Source organism: Ailuropoda melanoleuca, chromosome 11 (assembly GCF_002007445.2).
Source record: "Ailuropoda melanoleuca isolate Jingjing chromosome 11, ASM200744v2, whole genome shotgun sequence".
Lineage (NCBI taxonomy): Eukaryota > Metazoa > Chordata > Mammalia > Carnivora > Ursidae > Ailuropoda > Ailuropoda melanoleuca.
The window spans coordinates 24,575,574-24,593,301 of NC_048228.1; the positions used below are offsets into that span (position 1 = coordinate 24,575,574).

The 17,728-nt window shown below is 39.7% G+C and overlaps 1 protein-coding gene across 1 annotated transcript in view; it reads left to right on the forward strand.

The window, feature by feature from the left end:
- The first annotated feature begins 15,583 nt into the window (after window positions 1-15,583).
- DKK2 (dickkopf WNT signaling pathway inhibitor 2) overlaps window positions 15,584-17,728 on the forward strand; it is a 99,830-nt gene continuing 97,685 nt past the window's right edge. The window contains exon 1 of the mRNA XM_002916941.4: window positions 15,584-16,518. Coding sequence (XP_002916987.1) covers window positions 16,297-16,518 — 222 coding nt within the window. The 5' untranslated portion in view covers window positions 15,584-16,296. The remainder of the gene's footprint in view (window positions 16,519-17,728) is intronic.

Sequence of the window (17,728 nt, forward strand, 5' to 3'; positions counted from 1 at the left end):
GTGTCATCTTAAGTAAACACAAGAAAGCAGTCTATGAAAGGAAATAATATATTACATTCTGGAAGTGGGTCTTATGCTATTACTTGTCTTTTTTAGTGGTAAAGTTGAGAATTGATAGAATTTTTTTAATTGATTGAATTTTACTAATTAAAGTCAGATTTTTTTCCCCTTTAGACATTGAGTTCTTGTTCAGTGTTTCCTAGATATTAATATTTTTAAACTTAGTTTTTCGACTTGCTCATGTAATACTTGAATATATGTTTACATTTACATAAATGAAACAAAAATACATATAAGCTGTACAAAAATGAAGTATTATTGGAATACATATAATAAAAAACCTACCATTCACCAACCCTTTTCCTTTACTCACTCCTATTTCACTGCCCATGGTAAGTCAGCATTAGGAGTTAGAGTTTTATTTATTCAATTTTTGTACATATGTGGTTCACTACATGGTTATACTACATTTTTATGCTTTATGCTTTTCTCACTTAACTGTGTAACTTGGAGATATTTGCATGTTGTAACTATTCACTTATCTCTATTGCTCCTCTCTTTATATCTACTTGCCTATTCATCCATCCATCCAGCCAGCCAGCCAGCCATTCCCAACATCATCTAGTAAGTCTCCTCTCTCTGTCATTCATCTCCATCTCTTTCTGCTCATCCGCATCAATCCATCTCATTAAGGACTGACTTTCTTTCCCTCCTGTCCACAAGACAGAAGACACTAACAGATTCTCAGTGTGCCTCTTATATCAAGAACACACGTAGACTTAGACTGTTATTTCTAGTGCCAATTCCAAGTTTACAGGGAAGGAAGGGGCTCAATGGCCTTATTGGGTCAGATGTGACACCAAATCCATCTACTGTAGTCTGGGAGACAGATGGTGTTTTAACAACGTGACCACCAGAGACCTTGCCCTGCAGCTAAGAAAGCTGTGAATGAGAGGCAATTCTCAGAGAAAAGAGGCCTCTGAGATAAGAGGTGGGGATCTGGGCATCCAACTGAGTAAGTTTCCACATCTACATAAACTTCCTCTTAAAAAATTCAATTCAATTGTAAAACCGACTCTAATACCACAATAGCATTACTTTGGTCATTTGTATAGAAATGATCTGGGACATCCTCTTTTATTTTTCTCCAATTTCTGGACCTGCATTACCATTATCTGTTTTACACTATAAAATGTACTGCCTTAGGACCTGAGCCAATAAAAGTACACTGACTATTTCCCCCCCAAAATAAGTCAGGACATATTGTCCAAAGTGTTATTATTGAAACAAAAGGGTAGAATTTTTTAAATCAAATGCCACCTGAAAAAAAGTCAAAACATGTTTACTCTAGATCTATCTCCTAATACGCAATATATATGGATAGTGGCACTGAAGCCAACTTACTGCAGAAGAGTTTCAAACAGGTTAATTCCTCAAGAGACCTTTAGGACACTTACAGACCCAATTTTTTAGTGTTTTCAACTCTCTTGAAGACTTTAGAGGAATATAAAATGCTATAATCAGTACTCATGAAGACACTTTGCTTCAAAGTCCACCTGTTTGTATAATTGGAGGTTTTGCCTTAACATTGTTGTTATTGTTATTGCTGCTGTTGTCGCTTTTATTTATAGACATTTTCAAAGCTAAAAAAATGAGAAGGGTATAATAAACCCACATATACACAGCACCCGGCTTTAATAATTACCAACTTGTGACCAATCAGATTTAATTTACACCCTAACATACTCACCCATCCCCCAGATTATTTTGTGGCAAACCCCAGACATAAATCAGCTCATCTTTTACATAATCCAGTATATATGCTTGAAAGATAGAATTCTCTAAAAAAAACCCATTCACAGGAACCATGGTCACACCTTAAAAATTAACAATAGCTTTGAAATTTATCAAATATTTGTCATATAAGTTTTTCAATTTGCTTGCTTGAATAAGATTCATACGTGATCCACGCATTACAAGTGTTTAATGTGTCTTTATTGTCTTTTAACTTAATGGGTTTCTTCCTCCATCACCTTTCTTCACTTGTATTTTGTTGTCCTTGCCACTGTTTATAAAAACTGAGTCATTTATTCTGTAGAGTTTTGCGCATGATAAGGATTTTACTGATTTCATCTCGTTGGTGCTTTTTAACATGTTCCTTCATTTCCTGTTTTTCTGAAAATCCTTACTTTGATCTGGAGGCTTGATCAGATTCAGGCTGCATTTTTTGGCCAGATAACTTAAGAAGAGGTAGTATGTACTTCCCTCAAGCAGCGCACACGTTTGGTTGTCTCAGTTTTTGTAATGTTATCAAACACTGGTGATGATTGCCTAGATTCTGTAATTCCTTAGGAATTGCCAAATGGTAATATTCTATCATTTATGTTTCAAATATTAACTCCCATATGAAGATAATTTCTTGACAATTTATTTGGTTATCCTGAGGTATAGTAAGAATAGAAGAGACAGAATAAATGATTATTTTTTTCTCTTTTATCATTTTTCAAAAATAATAACCTGGTTACTTTGCATCATCCAGAGGTGACCAATAATTTTTAAAAATATTGTTATGAGTTGATGAGTCTAAATCTACTTTATGGGTTTCAGTATATTGCAATTAATTTCCTTATTGATGCATATTTGTCCAGTGGAGACTCTTTCAGGATCCTAAATCCTAAGGACATCCCGATCTTTTATAATTTCCTTGTTACCTGATTTTTCAGGCTGATAAGGCTGATTTTGTGTATTTCCTATTTCAGAACTGCAATTAGTCTTTTCTGCAGAGAGCCCTGGATCCTTTAGTAGGAAGTTAATAGTGATACTGCAAATTTAAATTCCAGTGTCTACAGTTTATTTACACTTAACCTCATGGATCTTACATCTGTTTCTCCTTCCTCCAATATCAAAAACCCTGGTCCCCCACCATGAAAAAGTCATTACAGTCCTATAGAATCCACAACACAGTCTCAGGATAATGATACCAACCTTAAAACTAAGACTCTGGTTATTGAAAATAATTAAATAACATATAATTATTTCACAGTTATGTAAACTATTTATATGGTTACATAGCGAACTTTATGAAATAAGACTAGTTTATATTCATGGTCCCCTCCACCCTATTCCTATTCTCTATTTTGTTTTTGTGGTGATTTGTCTTTATTTTTCAAAAATTTTAAGCAAAAACTTAGAGTTGCAGATTTGTATTTGTATCCTGCCCTTTCTTAGTTAAATGATAGTACACAGTTTTCCATCTTGCTTTTTTTGACTTAATGATATATCTTGGAGATCACGCCATAGTAATATAAAAATATATTTTGATTCCTTTTTATAGATATATAGAACTCCATTGTGGATATGTCCTGAGTTTGTTCAACCAAGGCCCTGCTTATGGACATTTAGATTCTCTCTAGACCCTTGATATTATAAATAGTGCCATAATAAATACCCCTGTGTCTATGTCTTTTCTTATTTTTGCTAGCATATCTTTGAAATAGATTCCCAAAAGTGGGATTACTCACTGAGTCAAAGGTAACATGCACATGTAATTTTGCTAGACTGCCAGATTTCCCTCCATACAGGATAATGCCATTTTGTATTCCCATCAACAGTGTATGATGGTGCTTGTTTTCTGACAGTCTTGCTGTAGAGATATTGTCAAACATTTGGATTTTTGCCATCCTAGAGATAAGAAATAATATATTGGCGTAGTTATAATTCGGATTTCTTTTATTATGTGTGAGAATTTTTCCACATTTTTAAGAGCCATTTAATTTTTTCTCTAAACTCTCTCCTCTTATCTCTAGGCTGTTTTCTTTGTAGAGTTATTGTACTTTTTCTTTTCCATTTTTAGAAATTCTTTATACATTAGAGATATTCACCATTTGCCTCTGATGTGAGATGTAAATTTTTTTCCTGTTTATCATTAATCTTCTGGCTTTGTTTATAGTGATTTTAGCCATAAAAATCATCTTTATGAAATCAAATTTTCCAGTCTTTCCTTTTATTACATCTTTATTTTAAATCAGAAGAGTATTTCCCTGGTTATGGAAAAATCAGTTTATGGAGGAGTTCATCTCTACATTTTTTAACCTCTGCCATTGTTTTATTTATTTATTTTTACAATTGCATTTTTGATCCAATTGAAGTTTATCTGTTAGAGTGTGAAGAATAGATCCAGTTTTACCTTTTTTCGGATGACTATCTGTTTAAACTAACCGTGAAAAAGTCAATTTTTTAGCCCACAGATTTGGGATGCTGCTTTTATCATATACTAAATGTCCTTATGTCCTCAGTATACTGCTGAATTTCTATTGTATCACATTGGTCTGTATGTCTGTTTATGTACCAATAACAATTAATGCCTATTTTAGAGGCTTTAATTTATGGTATGTTTATCTCCATGTCTCCAGCTACTACGCCTTTTTTTCAGAGTTTTCCTGACCATTCTAGTTTACTCTCCCAAAAGATTTTTGACTCAACCTAATGCATTTTTAAATCAACTTTCCCAATTTCAGAGGAAGAGAAACATGACAGATTTTTATGGAGATTATATTAAATTTATTAATTAATTCAGGTATAACTGACATAATGTCAAGTGTTCTGTTCTAAGAATATTGTCTTAACTTTTCATTTAATTCAGGCTACTTTTTTTAATCTTTTAGAAGTAATTTTGGTTGTTTTCACTTCGATTTTGTACATTTCAGGTTATGTTCACACCTAAGAATTGTATTATTTGTTTTTGGCAATTGACAAGGGGTCTTCTCTTCCATTACAACTTCCAAATGATTTTTTGTTAATTATAAGGACTAGTGATTATTGGATATTAAGATTAAAAACTGCTTCTGTAGTAAATTTTGTTTCAGAGATTTTCCAGATATATACTTGCATTATCTGCAAATAGAAATAGTTTAACTTTTTTAATTCTTATGGCTATAATTGATTTCTGTTGCTCAACTGAATGACTATCACCAATGACACAGTGCTCAATAACTGGAGATTTTAGTCATTGCTGTCTTATTTCTGACTCTTATTAAAGCAACGAGTGATTGATTCTCTATTAAGTAAAGGTGCTAACTTTTGTGATATATATGGAGATATATTAAATATAATGTAAATTATATAATATAATGTAAAAATATATAGTTTCACATTATATATATGCATGTATATATACATATATATAAAAACAGTGTTGACTGAGTGTTGCCACATGCTTTTCTTGCATCAATGGAGAGGATCATATTATTTTTCTCCTTAGTTCTATTATACTGATAGAGCATATTAATGGATTTCCTAAACTTTCATTTCTGAATAAACTCCATTTAGTCAAAGTATATTGTTTAAAATACAGTTGGATTTTGTTTACTACTAGTTTAAAATTTCTTTACATCAATTTTCACAAGGAGATTTGTCTATTATCTCTTTCTCTCCTCCCACCTCTCACTTCCATAACTCGTTACTACATATAGCCATTATAAAATACTTTCTCTCTCTGGAAACCATCACATAGTCTGAATTTCATAAGTAATTGCATATTTAGTACCACTCCTTATTTCAATGTCTCCCTAATCATTGGAGTTGTCTAAATCATTTCTGGTAAATTTCTTAAGGGAGGGCTTATGTAATAATATTCTCTGACTTTTTGGATTCACAAAATATTTTGTCTGGAACCTTTGTACATGAAGGTTAATTTAGCTGGATTCAACATCCTTGGTTCACATTTCTTTCTTTGACTATCTTAAATATTTTACTTAATTGTCTCCTAAAATAAAACATCACTGTTGAAATTGACATGAACTTTTTCCTACTGCCAAAGGATATGTTTTTCAAGTTCAGTAGTTTAGAACATGTTATTGTATTGTCCATTCTGGGTTGACTTTCTCCTGTGTAATTTTAGGACATGTATTTTCAAATTTTTTTGTTTTTGTTCATTTTATTTTAGAACATTTTCTTAAATTATTTTATATAGTGGGTTTGTTGTTTTGGGTTTTTTTCCACTGCTTGGGCTTTTTATTTGGGGAAAGCTGTTATAAGCTTGTTGGATCTTCTTTTCCTATCTTCTGTATTTATCATTTTTCTTGAACTCTTTATCCCTTATTTCTTTTGATTTATTGAATGTCCCTCTTTTTCATTTGATATTTCTCCAAAAGCATTATGTGTTTCTCCTTTGTTCTTTCCAATTCAGTGTCATTTCTGAAATAATTTTTCTTGTTACATCTTTTTTTTCCAGATCTTTCTTTCTTGAAAGATATATTAGAGTTTTCCTAATTCTGATATATGATATTCTTTCATAGACTCAATTTTTTAAATTTCCTTTAACATGTTTTAGAAGATTAGGTTACTGTTTTATGTGTTTATTGGAAATTGTTTTTTGGCTTGCTTGTAGTGATGCTATTCTTGTCCTTATTCTCTTTTTTTTCCCCATGTTAAATTTACATAGGACTGGGCCACAGTCTTTTTTCATTGCCCATTTTTAAGTCAAGTAAGTTTTTCTTTGCTGTTCAAGAGAGGTTTGGGCCAGAATAACTTTTCCGGGTACGTTGCTCTAGTACTCCCCTTCTATTGTATTTATAAAGCAATTTTAAAAATGCCCTCATGTTGTTGATATGTACTTCCTCCCTTTGCTCATTTTAACCTAGACTTTTTCTTTTTGTCCCAATTGTTCCTGGCCTGCTCAATTTGGATTCTGTTTCCCTAAGTTTTTCTTCATTGAGGAACTTTGTTTCTTTGATCGGGAGCCTGCGGTACTCATTCCCTCCTGGTTACATCTATTGTTCTCGGATTGGCTGTGTTCTTTCCAATGAAAACCTGATAGAGGCTTCGGGGTTCCCTGTGTTTAGAACCCCATGTCTTTCCTCAACTTCATTTGTCACAGAAATCGATACTATGTGGGCCTTATAACCACTGACGATTTTGCTCACTCACCTTATTGCCTGATTTTACTCTAGACGTCATCTGTGGGGTTTGTTGTGGTGGTGGTGATGGTGGTGGTAGTTGTGTGTGTTTGTTTGTTTGGTTTTGGTTTTGTTATCCTAAGTGTCTTTTTTTTTTTTTTCTGGTTTTGCATAGCAGGAGTTTGAAAACTATGCCATCATGTATTCCCAGACTCTACCTTCAAATTTTTACCTATAAGCTTTCTGAATAACACTAACACCTTGTGCGGGCGGCTGCTTTATTTGATGTTTACTGCAAGCAGTAGAATGTGGGACAAAGTCAGGACAGAGTGAATGAGGAGGCAGGCAGCTTGTTGAAATAGCATTTTAAAGAGCCAGGAAAAAAAGATGCAAATATTGGTTATGATGGTGGGCAGTCACAGAAGCTGAAGGAAGGGTAAAAACTGAGGTCCTTGGGTTTTGTTGCATTTTTTTTTTCAAGTAGCCAGAGACAGTTTGAAAATAAAGTGGTAGTAAGATTAAATTGTGTGCTTCATTTCCAATGCATTCTGCATATTCATTAGACCACTTGCAACATTATTTATCTGTTTTTGTTTCTGAGTCGTTTGGAAGAGTTTTTACCAGTAGGCTTTGGTGCCACATGGGCAACCTCTGCACCGACCTTGACAAAGAAAGATGGCTCCTTGTGTGTAAGTTGAGTAAGGGAAATTTTTCTTTCTTTCTTTCTTTCTTTCTTTCTTTCTTTCTTTCTTTCTTTCCTTCCTTCCTTCCTTCCTTCCTTTTTTTTTTTTTTTATCCTTTTAAATCTAGGATCCTGAAGTATTACAACATCTTCTTGGGAAGAATAGATTAATTCTTTCATCAGGTCTCTCCCTTCAATTAACAATGGTATAGGAAAGGTCTTTAAACACTTTCCTGCAGAAAAGTTACTTTATAATGATCTCTAATTCTTCATCTTTCTTACTATTGATAAATGTGCATTACTGCCCTCTGCTGCATGAACTTGGACCTCTCCTAGTCTTTGTAGACTGATAATAACTGTGTAAGATCATTGATTTTTTTTAAGTCCATTTCTAACAGTTGACAGGAATTCTTCTCTTGTCAGAGAATAATATCATGATGGGTTGCAATTTGCATCCCCCATACGTATGGATTTACTTAGAGGCATTACTTAGAGTGGTTTGCTTAGAGGCATTTTCATATTAAACGGCCACTGAAAAAGAAAAGCAGATGATCATGTCTACTATATTCAGAAAGTGCTTTACAAATGAGTGGTAGATAGTGTACAAATTAACTTATAATTAACAGTCTTAGACTGTATCCACACTTGACTAAAAAGAATGAAAAGTTGTGGATTTTAATAAGCATAACTTTTGATCAGAACTTACAACTGTGGGCTTTTTAAATGAATCACCTCCTGGAATTATGCAAACATGTGGAGGAAAAATCAGATTATTTTGTGAATTTGAAAGTAGTACTCAGGAGGTTAGAATTTTATCGTGCCTTTTCATGTTAGAAAGGGCCCCAGCATGAGCTCCAGTGTTAAGTGGAGGAAAGAAATATATTCAATATTGTAGAACAAAAGGATAGTTTTCAAAATATGAATAACTCTATTACATACTAAGATCATATTTATAGAATACATTTTGATACTTAAAAGGTCAATTGATAAGAGACTTGAGAATTTCATTTTCTTATTAATAAAAATACAACATTGGCATTGGAAAACAAAGCGAACCCAATTTTAGAACACGGAAACAGTTATGTTCTCAATATATTTGATCTTATATATATACAAATCACATATATTCTTGACACTGACAACAAAAATAGCATTTTATGGATTTCAGAAAGAACAACAAAAACTAAACTAAATCTGAGCTTATTCTCAGATTTCTCGATAATTTAAAAACTAAGTGGTCAAAGTGCACTATATTAAAATATGATTTCATGAGCAGTTTCAATGAAATTAGATATTCCCTCTGCTTCCACATATTTAGCACTGCCTTGAATTAATTAAAGGTGCTATGATTCCAACTGGCTATTAATTTACTGAGTAAATGGAACAAATCAAATTAAATAAATGGACAAATTAAGTTAGTAACAGAACAACTTGCTGATTGCTAGATCACTCTATTTTTGATTGCTGCTTCCTTTTTCTTTGATCCACGATGATTTCATTTTTGTATCATATACTCCTGTATTTTATTGTTTCCATCTTTCATTAACAAAGTGCTGTTTTTAAATGTAAAAATGACCTTATCTTTTTGGCAAATAGCTTGTATTCCTTGTTTTCTTTTTCAGGGCCCCAGTGGAATCTTGACAATCATATTCAAACTCAGTCAGCTGGGTTCATATTCAGACATAATTCACACACAGAAGGACGGTAAGAAAGTTAATATGATTAACACAGGCCAGAGGTAAAATGTAATAGGACAAATTTAAATAACATTTTTAAGTGGACGTATGACACATCTCCCACATTAAGTTTAGGAACTCTGGTAGAGTTCCAGAAATGTTACTCCTTCCCCAAATATCCAAAGGTTTTAATATGCACTATGTCTATAAATCCATCTGTTGTGGGCTGAATTATATTTCCTCCACAAATTCATATGTTGAAACCCTAACCCCCAGTCACTCAGAATGTAATTGCTTTTGGAGATAAGGTCTTTAAAAAGGTCATGAGGTTAAAATGAGGTCTGTAGGGTAGGCCCTAATCCAATATGACTTGTGTCCTTTTAAGAAGAGAAAATTTGACCAAATACAGAAAGGGACAGCCATGTGAGAACACAGAGCAATGGTGGCTATCTCCAAGCCAAGGAGAGTGGTCTGAGAAGAAACCAAACCTACCAACATATTGATCATGGACTTCTCACCTCCAAAACAATGAGAAAATAATTTTTTTGTTTGTCTGTTTAAGCCACCCAGTCTGTGGTATTTTGTTACAGCAGCAGACTAGGGGCAAAATAAGACACTATCTTTTGAGCAGAAAGCCTTTTCTGGTTCTCCGCTAAAGGATGACTCAGTTTCCAAGAGGCTTTAGTACCTTGGACAATCTGCAATATATGTAGTACTCATCTGCTTCTATTCTTGATGTTATTTGTAGCCAAGTACCAAGCTCAGCTCCTGCAGAGGAATCGGTGTTAAGTTCTGTTGCAATGATGACATTTTCTCCTTTTTTAGGTGTGCTCCACATTGTTGCCGTAACTGGGCTTTATATCTAAAATGAGAACCTGTTGTACTGCCAGTTACTCTTTGCTCAGTATTATTTTAATATTGGATGTTGTTTTAAACGCATGAACCAAGGGACCCAAGTAAGAGATAGTACATGCAATGCATGTAGAGTACACAACAAGCTGGCACGTAGTAAGCGTTTGATATATTTTGCTTATTGTTACTGTATTTATTACCACTATATATTCCAAGCCAGATACCTAGAAAATTCCTTAAGCTGACTGTAGTTTAATATCTTTTTTTTTAAAAGATTTTTATTTATTTATTTATTTGACAGAGATAGAGACAGCCAGCGAGAGAGGGAACACAAGCAGGGGGAGTGGGAGAGGAAGAAGCAGGCTCCCAGAGGAAGGGCCTGATGTGGGGCTCGATCCCATAATGCCAGGGTCACGCCCTGAGCCGAAGGCAGATGCTTAACCACTGTGCCACCCAGGCGCCCCTGTAGTTTAACATCTTAACTTTTCATACCTCAAATTGCTTTGGGCATTGTAGCCTATTCCTATACTATCAAAAGGTTGGATCTATCACAAAATAATCATCCAAAAATAAGCTAAACACAATTTACATTCCCTGTTACTGAGCCCTAGTTATGCTTCAAACACAGATTTCAAATTGCCACTTGGAAACCTATTTTCTTATTTTTTGCAAATAGTTCTCACATTATTTTTCAATCTATGCCACAACTTATTTTCTAGTCGAAGTTTTTCCATGGTCATTAGTCATAGGTTCAGTACTGTGACTGGGTTAGCTACCCTGCCCTTCCAGTTTTTAATACTCTCTACTTCAAGTGACCAAATCATTTCTGACTAGATAAATTGCCAGATTTTTAATAGTTTCCCCATTTGACTAATGTTTGTTTTGGAAATAATCTATAATAATAACAGGGTAGAAATCAATCCATCTTGTTGTTGGCAGGTTGAGGGCTCAGAGAACAGTTTGCCTAACTCACTGTGGCTTCCAGATCTGAGCAGTTAAGTTGATTAAAACCAACCAATCAACCAATACATCTCTCCCCCAAATAAAAACAATAACAAAAGCAGACATTTAAGAAGTCATGTTTCTGGAGCCCTTTCTATAAAAAATACAGCAGCCTTAGCTTCTCTAGAACCCTGGAGACCTGAGGAGCAGAGTTTGGAAGCCCCTGGTCCAGATTATTGAGGAGTTGTTTGTTTTCTTGCTCACCAAGATGAGATTTCTTACAATGAACCTCTCTTAAGAATTAAACATGTTTCCTTTACACAGCCAAATGTAGTAGTTTCCAAAGATGAATCTTGAAACAGCCCGCCAGAGCTCAGCAGTGGGAGTAAGTGGACCACCAGGAAGGATCCACAGTGTATAGAACAAGCAGAAATTGTGCATTGCAAAGGGAAAGGCGTGGTGTTCAACATTTGGAGAATGCTTCTAATTTCCATTTCACCAAAGGTCTCTCGCATGCACAAGAATCAGTAGCATTTTATCCACTTGAGTTTTTGACTATAATATTTGCTCACTTTTTATTAGTTGGGTTCAGGTGCTAAGGGAGGGATCTGTTCAATAATTCTCTCTTACTTGAGTGGCACATAAACTATTGAGAAGATGATTCATATGTCAAGGGTCAAAAACCAAGCCATTAGCTAAGGAATTATGTTTGCGCTTGATTCACTGTGAGAACCTCTAAACCACGTCACTTGTGCGTGTCTGTGTCAAGTATAGCTAGCCCCTCGACTGTGAGTGATGAGGCCTTTGCTCGTTACCTGGTCTTGTTGTCCATGAAATCAAGGTAGAAAAGAGTTAGTAGCTGAAAATATGGCAGGGATCATATAGGAGATGCAAGTTTTCATTTCTGGTATCGAAATTAGTCCTATCAAGAAACACAAAAAATGTTCATAATATTAGTGCTAACTTACATTTACTGAAGGTTATTTAAAATGTAACTGACAGCAACACATGGTACTATTATTTTATAGGCAAAATGAGAAACATGAAATTCTCATGTGATAAGATCTGAAAGTATTGAGTGCTACTAGAATAGAGAACAGGTAGCCTTGTTTACTATGGAGAGAGGAAACACACATAACCATATTTTCCAAATCTTTTAACATCCAAGAAGAAGAAAAAGAGGAAGGTCTATCATATCCATCCTGTGTGGACAAGATGATTCAGGGTTCTAAAGGGGCTACTAAGATATACTCTCCCTTCCCAAATTTGCCATAATACCATACTTCTGTTCTTACTAACCTAAAATGACCACAACTAGTGTCATTTCTTTGGTTTCAACCACAGATGTAGGAGTATTATCTTCTTGTACACTCTGAAAGTGTATATGCAACTTACAAGAAAAGGAAAAACTCTGGGGGGCATCTCTAATTTCTTTTATTTCAACAGTCACATGAATTCAGTCTAGTTAAGAAGTTCCAGATACCCTGTGAGAGACCGAGATTGGCAGAATTCAGTAGCAGATGATAACAGAGGAAGGCTCCCGAGACGGGCGAGAGGCAGATTTCAGTGAGGCAAAGCCTTGAGTGGACTGCAAGCCTTTCCATAGCCAAGGCCCTGACTTGTGCACCTTTGTATCTTCAAGACCCTAAACTTAATACATATGCAGTGAATGGATGAACAACTGCTAAACAGACTTATGAAAGAAGTGGTTACCAATGCAGGGAGAGGGATAATGGGATAGAAAACAAGAATAAGGCAACGATGCGTATGCACTTAGCTCACCTTGAGGCTAAGTAGTCAGAAGATAACCGGGATCCAGAAACAACTACTGAGACGGTTGTGGTTTTTTTGATGGAACCAAGATGACTAGAGGAGCAAGGAGGAAAAACAAAGGAAAAGTGTTCATAAAGGTACTTTCTTCTGAATAAGAAAACCCTATCTTTACTTCTGTACAGTGTTGGTTTTATATGTTTACTCCCTAATGATGTTTTTGCAAAATGCATAAAAATATGGGAGTAGAATATGAAGTTTGTATCTTCATACTTATAAAAACACACGAGAAAACACATGTGTTAGGTTATGACAGTAATCCAAAGAATTATGTTTATTTGCAGTTAGTTGATTTCGTGTATGCTTATCTACTTGTCTACATGTGGGTTATGTGTTTCTGTTTCTGTTAATTTTACAGAGAACATTTGGATCATGAATGCAATTAGTTTTTACCTCCTTTTAGGGTATAATTGTGTATGTTGTAGCATTTGATTCCATAGTGTGATTTAGTTTTATGTATGTGGGAAAATGTGCACACAAAAGTGAACTTCGATTTTCAACTTTGATTTGTTAAAATTTGCTTTTGGGGCTTGTAGGGTGTTGTGTAAGCCCCTAAGATAATCTCTGTCATGATACCCAGAGCTGAGGGGTTTCGTGAGAGGAAAAAAGCTAAGCTTGACATCATTTTTCTTTTCAGCAGAGCACTGACAGGAATTAGGCATGACTATATGGGATCTTTGGTTGGAAGTAAGGAAAGAGGGAACTGATGGAAATAGGCAAAGTATCTTCAAATTTTCTCTTGGTTCATTTGTTCCTTCTTTAGCTGTTGGTGGATATTCACAACCTTCAGATGGATTTAGGGTGGTTTCTTGCCTACATATTTGGCTCTCTTTTGAATTTTCCTTTTGCTCTAAAATACTCTTGAAAAATTCCAAACCAGTAGTCTCCTAACTTAATTTTCTCCTTTTCTCTAATGTTTTCTGACTGGCATATCACAAAGAAGGCAAAAGATATACCCTTCTTAAGGTGTAACCAATGAATGGCAAGTACTTATTAAGAGTTTCCTTGCTCTCCATTAGTGCCTGAAATGCTTCCTTTGTCTTTACAAATCCATTCCTAGGCATATTTTTAAAAAGCGGGGAAAAAGTTGAATGTGTAAATCTCTACCCTAAGAAAGCACAAAGGGAATCCAAAGATGAGAAAAGATGCCGGAAGGTTCCTTAAGTTTTAATGCCCCTTTGCTCGTGGTGTTAAAAAAAAAAAAAAATGATTTGAAACTGAAGCATTCCAGGCCAGACAGATTCACAGATCAGGGCAGGAAATACACAAAGCTGGTGCTATCTGGGAGAACCCAGCCTTAAATTCACACTTTAGAACTCGGCCGTTTTTTGGGGAAAAGAAGAGTCACTATCGTTCTCACTTAGCGACATGTTGAATGTACACTCCTGTACACGCCGGTGTGCATGTGCCCAGGTATGAAAACTGAGGAACCCGGGTCGGAAGATCAGATCTGTTGTGCGGTTCGGGCGATCAGCTTCGTTCTCTAGTTGTTAGCTGCCAACTCATGGCACTGCCTCGATTTCTCTGCGCGCAGGTGTTACAGCCTGAGAAGGACAAATGCAGCAATTGCCGAACAACCCTTCGCATTGCATTAGAGACACGGGCGCTTAACGGCCAAACCGCTCCAAACCCGAGCGCGGTGCTTGCCTGGGACAGCTCGTCTCCTGCGCATGGTTCCGCGCCCGGCCGGGCCGCTGCCACTGGCGCCCCCAAGCGCCGCGCGTCCGCGCCCCTCTGCGCACCTCCTTCGACCTTCTCAGACGCAAACCCGACCTGGGGAGCCTGGGGGCTGGTGGGAAAGGCTTCCCTGGGAATTCCCAGAGGCTAGGCGGCTGGGAGCTGAGGAAGGCAGGACCTCAAAGGCTTCCCTGCCTCCGTTCGTTCCTCTTTGGGATTTCCTCTTCGCAAAGGGGGCAGCTGCCTGGCACGGTAAAGATGCCCGCTAGAGCTGTGAGACTGAAACCCTCGGAGCCTACTCAAGGGACCCCATTTCTCCCAACCCGGCAGAGACATACACGTCCGCTGCGCGTGCGGTGGGGTCGCGGGGTTGCGGGGTACAAAAGGCGGAGACTAGAAAATCCCAAACATCTCCCGGGCGAGCGAATAGGATACGTCTTTCCTCTTTCCTGGTCCTCTTCTCTGCAGTTCCAAGCCCCGTCCACGTCAGTTGGGCACCCCCTGGCACAACCTGGCGCAGCCTCACACACGCCCTGGGAGGCACAGACGAAAACCCCGCTTGGGCACTTGAGCGTGCACAGACCGCAGCATTAACGGCCAGATGCTCGCTTCTGTCTGTCTTCTGTAGGGCTTTTCTAGGGCTCCTCTAGGAGTCAGGCACTGGAGGTGGGCTGGGAAACCTAAAGAAGGGTGCTGGCGGTCCCCAAGGGCGGTGGCAACCTGCCCCTCTCCACTTCCACTTTTGCCCTGCGTCTGTTTCCAGAGGTCTTTCCAGCCTCTGGAGCTGTTGTCCGGAATTCGGAGGCCTCGCGTTCCCCTGGGACTGAATCCCATGTTCTCAATTGTTGTGGAGAGCAGAGGGGTGTGGGAGGGGGGCAAGAGGGAGAGGCAGGAGGGGGAGCCGCAGGGGGAAGGAGAGGAGTGGGGCGGGAACGTGGGGGGGGGGTGAGAGAAACGTTTTCACTTTGTCACTCTTGAATTGGGGGCGGAGGGAAAAACAAACCCCCACTGTGGGAAGCTATAAAAAGCAAAGGGGGCGGCGGTGAGAGAGCAAACGGGGAGAGCGAGAGCGCGCGGCGCGCACGACCGCTCCCAGGGCACTGCGGCGTCTCTGGCAGCGGTGGGCTGCCGGGTGTGACCCGGGGAGCGACACTTCGCCGAGACGGTGCCCGCGCGCGTGGGAGACCTCGGCTCTCCTCACCTCGAGGGTCCGATCTGGGGCGTTCCTGCTCCCCTTAGAGCGCCCGCTATCAGTGTGCCCTGCAAAGGCTGAGACAGAAAGGGTGAAGAAGGAAAAGAGAAAAGCAACTGAGGCCGAAGGAGAAGGAACTGGCGTGGCCCTCCAGAGCCAATTAAGAGAATCGGGCCGCGGACGTCCGGCGGGAACGCGGTGGTGCGGGGCAAGGAGCAGCCGGAGCGGTGCGGTCTGTGGGGCTGGGTCTTCTTGCACCTCGGGTCACGCCTCCTTGGCGAGAAGGCGTCTCGCCTTTGACTGCTTCCAGTTCCTGCAGAACTTCCTGCCCTGGTGGAGAAGCGGGTCTTGCTTGGGTCGCTCTCGCTCCGGGTCTGAGGCGTGAGACTGAATTCACACGGTGCTGGGCCCCCGAAGCCAAGTGGGGTTGGGGGAACAGAGCCTTCGAGCCCCCGCACCCCGAGTAGGGGCGCGGTGTTGGGGTCCTCCTTCCCCTTGCACCCGCACCCCTCCGGGCTTTGCGCCTCCCCGGGGACCCCTCTCCGGGAAATGGCCGCGTTGATGCGGGGCAAGGACTCGTCCCGCTGTCTGCTCCTACTGGCCGCGGTGCTGATGGTGGAGAGCTCACAGCTCGGCAGCTCGCGGGCCAAACTCAACTCCATCAAGTCCTCTCTGGGCGGGGAGACGCCTGCCCAGGCCGCCAATCGATCAGCGGGCACATACCAAGGACTGGCTTTCGGCGGCAGTAAGAAGGGCAAAAACCTGGGGCAGGTAGGAAAACACTCCAAATACACTCTAAGGCCAAGAGCGGAGGCACCAGCGCTCTTGAGCGCGTAGTTTGCCTTTGCACCCCTCAACCTTTCACGTGCGCCCCCAGATGTGGCGCGCCCCACAGCTGGGGAGGGGTTGCGAGCCCCAGATCTTCGTGGGTGGGGGAGGCTGGTGGTTGCTGGTGCTGGAGGGCGTGCAGCGGGTGGGTTAGGGTTCTTCCCACCTTTGCTTGGGGACATGGGCAGGTATGAGATGCAGGGTGTACTGGTGGGGACTGGCCCTTTTCCGTATTTATCACGGCAGTGCTGATGGTAATGTTAATCGCTAACACACAGCAACGATTTTGTGTCAGGACCGTTCCAAGCGCTTACATGTATTTAATCTTCACAACCCTATGAGCTAGGCGCTGATACTTTTCCCCGTCTGCCAACGAAGAAATTGAGTTACGGACTGATTAAGCGATTTGCCCAAGGCACACAAGCTAATGTTAAGTCCAGATCCTGGTCTCTTAACCGTTACATTTCACAATCTGGAGGGGGAATTTACTCAGTTTCAGGTTCTGTTTCCCTCCCAACCACTTTCTTCCTTCAAAGAAGTGAGGTCACAGACAGAAAACTTCAATAGTTTTAGACGCCACATTTCTCGCTTCTGAGAAATAAATCATCTGGAGGGAGCAATATGATGAAGGGACAGTGACAGCACCGTAGCACGGCGACCCTGGTGCCTGCGATAAAGCAAGGTGGACACGGGAGGCATTTTTGCAAGAGGGCGTCTCTCTGTCACACAGACAGATTGACAACCGCTTGCAAAGTTATACAAACATACACGGTTAAAGGAGCGTGCACACTTGGCACCCGCTGTGGCGGGCGAGCAATGGCCAAGGCGGGGAGGGGGGGCTTGTGGGCACAGGGAACCACGACAGCTCCCCCTTTCTGCTCTTTTGGTAAGAAGCCTAAACTGAAAGCTAGTTTGCCAAACAGCGCGCGCACCTCTCAGCACAACTGTCAACTCCTGAAGGTGGCTCATTGCCCCACGGATCCCGGGTTTTCTTGTTTCATCCCAGGAGCTTGGTGCAGCCGCTGGGCGAACTCTCAGTGTCCTCCACTGCCCTTGCCCCTAGTGCAGGCGGCATGGTGAAGGCTGAGAGCAAGGGCCAGTCCTGGATGGAGAGCGAGGGAAAAGCTGGCCAGCGCTTGACCCCCTACTGCCC